General features: G+C 63.3%; 1 protein-coding gene across 1 annotated transcript; it reads left to right on the top strand.

Moving 5' to 3' along the window:
• The first annotated feature begins 381 nt into the window (after positions 1-381).
• Positions 382-3,469, top strand: PRSS47 (serine protease 47). Its single transcript, XM_034647308.1, is given in 4 exon segments — positions 382-580; positions 1,560-1,722; positions 3,074-3,354; positions 3,357-3,469. Coding segments are annotated over 4 exon segments (669 nt in total). The 3' UTR covers positions 3,383-3,469.
• Positions 3,470-3,506: the final 37 nt, after the last annotated feature.

Raw genomic sequence — 3,506 nt, 5'->3', positions numbered from 1 at the left:
TTATCCATCTCAGAAAATGTTTGCAATTTGATGGTTCAAAATGACACACTGTAATGTTTCTCTCCCATTTTCTAGATTACCAGTTAGACCAAGCATGTTCTCCCGCCTGTGGACCCTTCCCATCCCCACTCCCATGAATGACCTTCTGCTATAGTTCCCATCTGTCTCTGTGGAGTCTATNGCCCATCTGTCTCTGTGGAGTCTGTTGTCTTTTCTCTTGAATTCACAGGAGCACTTGATTGCACTGAGTTTGGATCGTGCTGGGACCAGCTGGGCCAGAGGTCAGGCCCGGGGGTCAGGCCCGGGTGTGGGGAGGAGTCCAGGCCTGGGTCAGGGCTGGGTCAGGTCGGGTCGGGTCAGGCTGGGGTCAGAAGCCTTTTGATGGATACAGAGGCGCCGACCTCCCGCGGCCGAAGCCGGCTGGCGGCCCTGCTCTGGGTTTTGGTGCTGCCGGCAGGCATGCGAGGGTCCTGGCCGGTAGCCCCCCGTGCTCCGGCCCTCGCTCCAGACGAGGCCCAGGCCCAGGCCGAGGAGCCGGTGCTGCCGGGGGGTGGAGCCGAGCGGTTGGCCCCTGGAGCAGGTGCGTTGGGCTGAGGCGTGTGGGCGGAGGGGCTCTGGGAGGGGCTGGGGCGGGGCGCAGCCCCCTCTTGTCTCCGCCCCCTCTGACCAGGCTGCCCTGGGAAATCCCCCAACCGCAAGGCAGGTGGGTCACAGGCCCCGCCGCGGACCCCCTGGAACTGAGCAGGTGGCCAGGTCTGGCCCTGGGATGGGGGCTGGGTGGGGAAGGACTGCTGCTGAATGAGNCTCCCCCAACCGCAACGCAGGTGGGTCACAGGCCCCGCTGCGGACCCCCTGGAACTGAGCAGGTGGCCAGGTCTGGCCCTGGGATGGGGGCTGGATGGGGAAGGACTGCTGCTGAATGAGGGACCCAGGAGGCCCCTTCCAGGGGTCCTGGGCACATCCCTGCCCTCCCGGCCCCCAGGTGAGAATCCCAGGACCAGGGCTGTCTTCATTAGCCCACTTCCTCTTCGTTGAGAAAGGGAGCATCCTGAGTCAGGGGAGGGGCTTTCCCTCAGTCCCCAGCACCAGGCTCCTGCCTGTGAACCTCCCTCCCTGAGATGCTGGGGTGAGATGGAGGGGCCACAGGAGCCCCCCGGACGTGCGATCTGGGGCAAGTCTGGTAACCCGTGAGCCCTGCGGAGCAGGTGAGGACGTGGAGGCGTGCTGGTTGAAGGGAGTGTCTGGGATGTGCTCCGTCCCGGCAGGGGCGTTCAGGGACGTCTGTCTCCCTGCAGACGCTGCTCTGGTCCCCTCATCCCCCTGCCCCGCCCCGGCAGACCCCTGGGCCCTCGTCCCCCCAGGGCTTGCTGGCCTGTGCTCTGCCCTGCGGTCCTCGGCAGCGGTCGCAAAGTCAGGGTCCGGCAGCCCTGGCATTTTGGCCAGGCCCCGTAACGCTTGGCCTTGGTTTTTATGTCTGTGAAGAGGAGAAGGGCCTCTGGGATCACATCGCTGGGGTCACCGGTGTCTCTATCACGGACAGGGTGGGGGTGTCTCCACAGTGTGCGGGAAGCCCAAGGCGTTGGGGAGAATCTACGGTGGCCGGGACGTGTTGGCCGGCCAGTGGCCATGGCAGGCCAGCCTGCGGTACCAGCGCACGCACGTCTGCGGAGCTGTCCTCATTGACCCCCTCTGGCTGGTTTCCGCTGCCCACTGCTTTCTCAAGTGAGTCCTTCCTGGGTGCCCGCAGACAGGCCGGTAGGGCAGGGGGTTGCAAGGGGAAGAGGAGTAAAGGAGTGATGGGTGTCTGATGCCAGCTCCTCTGGGCTTTGCTCTGGAGCAGCGTATTTGACCTTTGACCCATGTCCCCTCCACCTGAGTGTGCTGCCTGCTCACCCCATCCTCCGACCTCAGCCCCTGTGCCTGCAGACGCGCCCCAGGGAACTAGCAGTGTCTGTCCTGCTGCCGTGCAGTGTGGACAGGCTCTTGGCCTCCTAAGCCAGGGCTTCTCCTCAGTGTCCCAAGACTCCTGGGCGTCAGACCGTAGGCAGGGACGTGGGACAGCTCACACAGCAACAGCTGGCCGGTTTTTCATATTACTTCTGCAGAACTGCGTGCCCGGGAGGAGTCGTGGCTGCCGGCACCCAGCTTCCAGGCTGCCTGGGTGGGAGGTGGGCTCCCTGAGCTTGACGTGGCTACTTAGCAGGCTGGCTCCTCTGGCCTCCTGGGCCTGGCTCAGTGCCCGGCTTCTGAACAGACGAGGAGGGGTCTCAAGGGAGTGGGGGCATCACAGCCCGCGTCAGGGAGCTAGAGCTCGGGCACTGACTGGCTTTAAGGGCCTGGAGCCCCGTTGGGAACGACCCTGTGCCAAACATGGGCCCCTCTGTGGCGAGGGGGCGTCTGCATGCTGGCAGGAGAGAAAGCCAACATGGGTGAGAGGGGAGGGCCCCGTGGACAGGGAGGGAGGTCAGGAGAGGAGCAGTGGCCCAGCTGGCATGGTGCAGGAAGAAAGGGTTTGGGCATGGGAGTGGGGGAAGTCTTTCCAGGTGGCGGGCCATGCAGTTAGCAGGGTGGGATGTTTCGTCACTCATGTTCAGGGGGCAAGGCAAGGTTCGATTTTCTGCACTCATTTGCTCATTTAACAAATGTTTTGTGAATGTGTATGGACCAAATGGACAAGCAGCTGTGGGGCAGGAAGGCGTTTATAGGAAGAAGGGGCAGGAAAGTTATGGGGCCACAGTCGGGCAGTGGGGAGCTTTGGGAAGGGTCAGGCTAGAGCGAGCTTGGGGCCAGAGCACCTCTGTGTAAAATGAAAGGGCTCGATGTGAGGCCCCAGCAAGGAGCCTTGAGCACGAGGAATCCCGCTCATCCAGCGCGAGGTGTAGTAGGGAAACCTGTGTCTGAGGCTGGGAACGAGAGATCGGTCGGCCTCAAGAGGGTTGGGAAGAGGAGACAGACGCTGCCTGTCCTCCCACAGGCACAGGCTCCGGAGGGAGGGGCGGTTAGATGAGGGGGCAGGAAGACAGAGCTGGCCCGTGCTCAGAGGTGAGAGTGACCACGAGCTCCTCTCCTGCAGCAAATCCCACGTGCCAGCAGACTACCGGGTTCTGCTGGGGAGCACGCAGCTGTATCAGCACACCCCGCACACGCGGGAGGTGTCCCTGGGCCGGATTATCGTGCACCCAGACTTCGAGAAGCATCACCCCTTCGGGAGTGATATAGTCATGCTACAGCTGCGCCTGCCTGTGAAGCTCACCGCCTACATCGCCCCCGCCTGCCTCCCAAGCCCGGGCCTGCAGCTGTCCAGCAACTTGTCCTGCTGGATCACCGGCTGGGGCATGCTCAGCGAGGACAGTGAGGGGGTGTGGGAGATGCGGGCGGGTGAGGGCTGCAGGGGAGAAGGGAGGCGTGGCTGGGCCTGAGGGGCCCCAGGAAAGTGGCCATGGGACCTTGGGCCTCTGGGCCTCATTTCTAGACGACTGGGCCACTTTAGTGCTAGTTCTGAGTAG

Source organism: Ailuropoda melanoleuca, chromosome 17 (genome assembly GCF_002007445.2).
Source record: "Ailuropoda melanoleuca isolate Jingjing chromosome 17, ASM200744v2, whole genome shotgun sequence".
Classification (NCBI taxonomy): Eukaryota; Metazoa; Chordata; class Mammalia; order Carnivora; family Ursidae; genus Ailuropoda; species Ailuropoda melanoleuca.
Note: the sequence above shows the minus strand (reverse complement) of the source record. Positions and strands in the feature narration are given on the sequence as shown.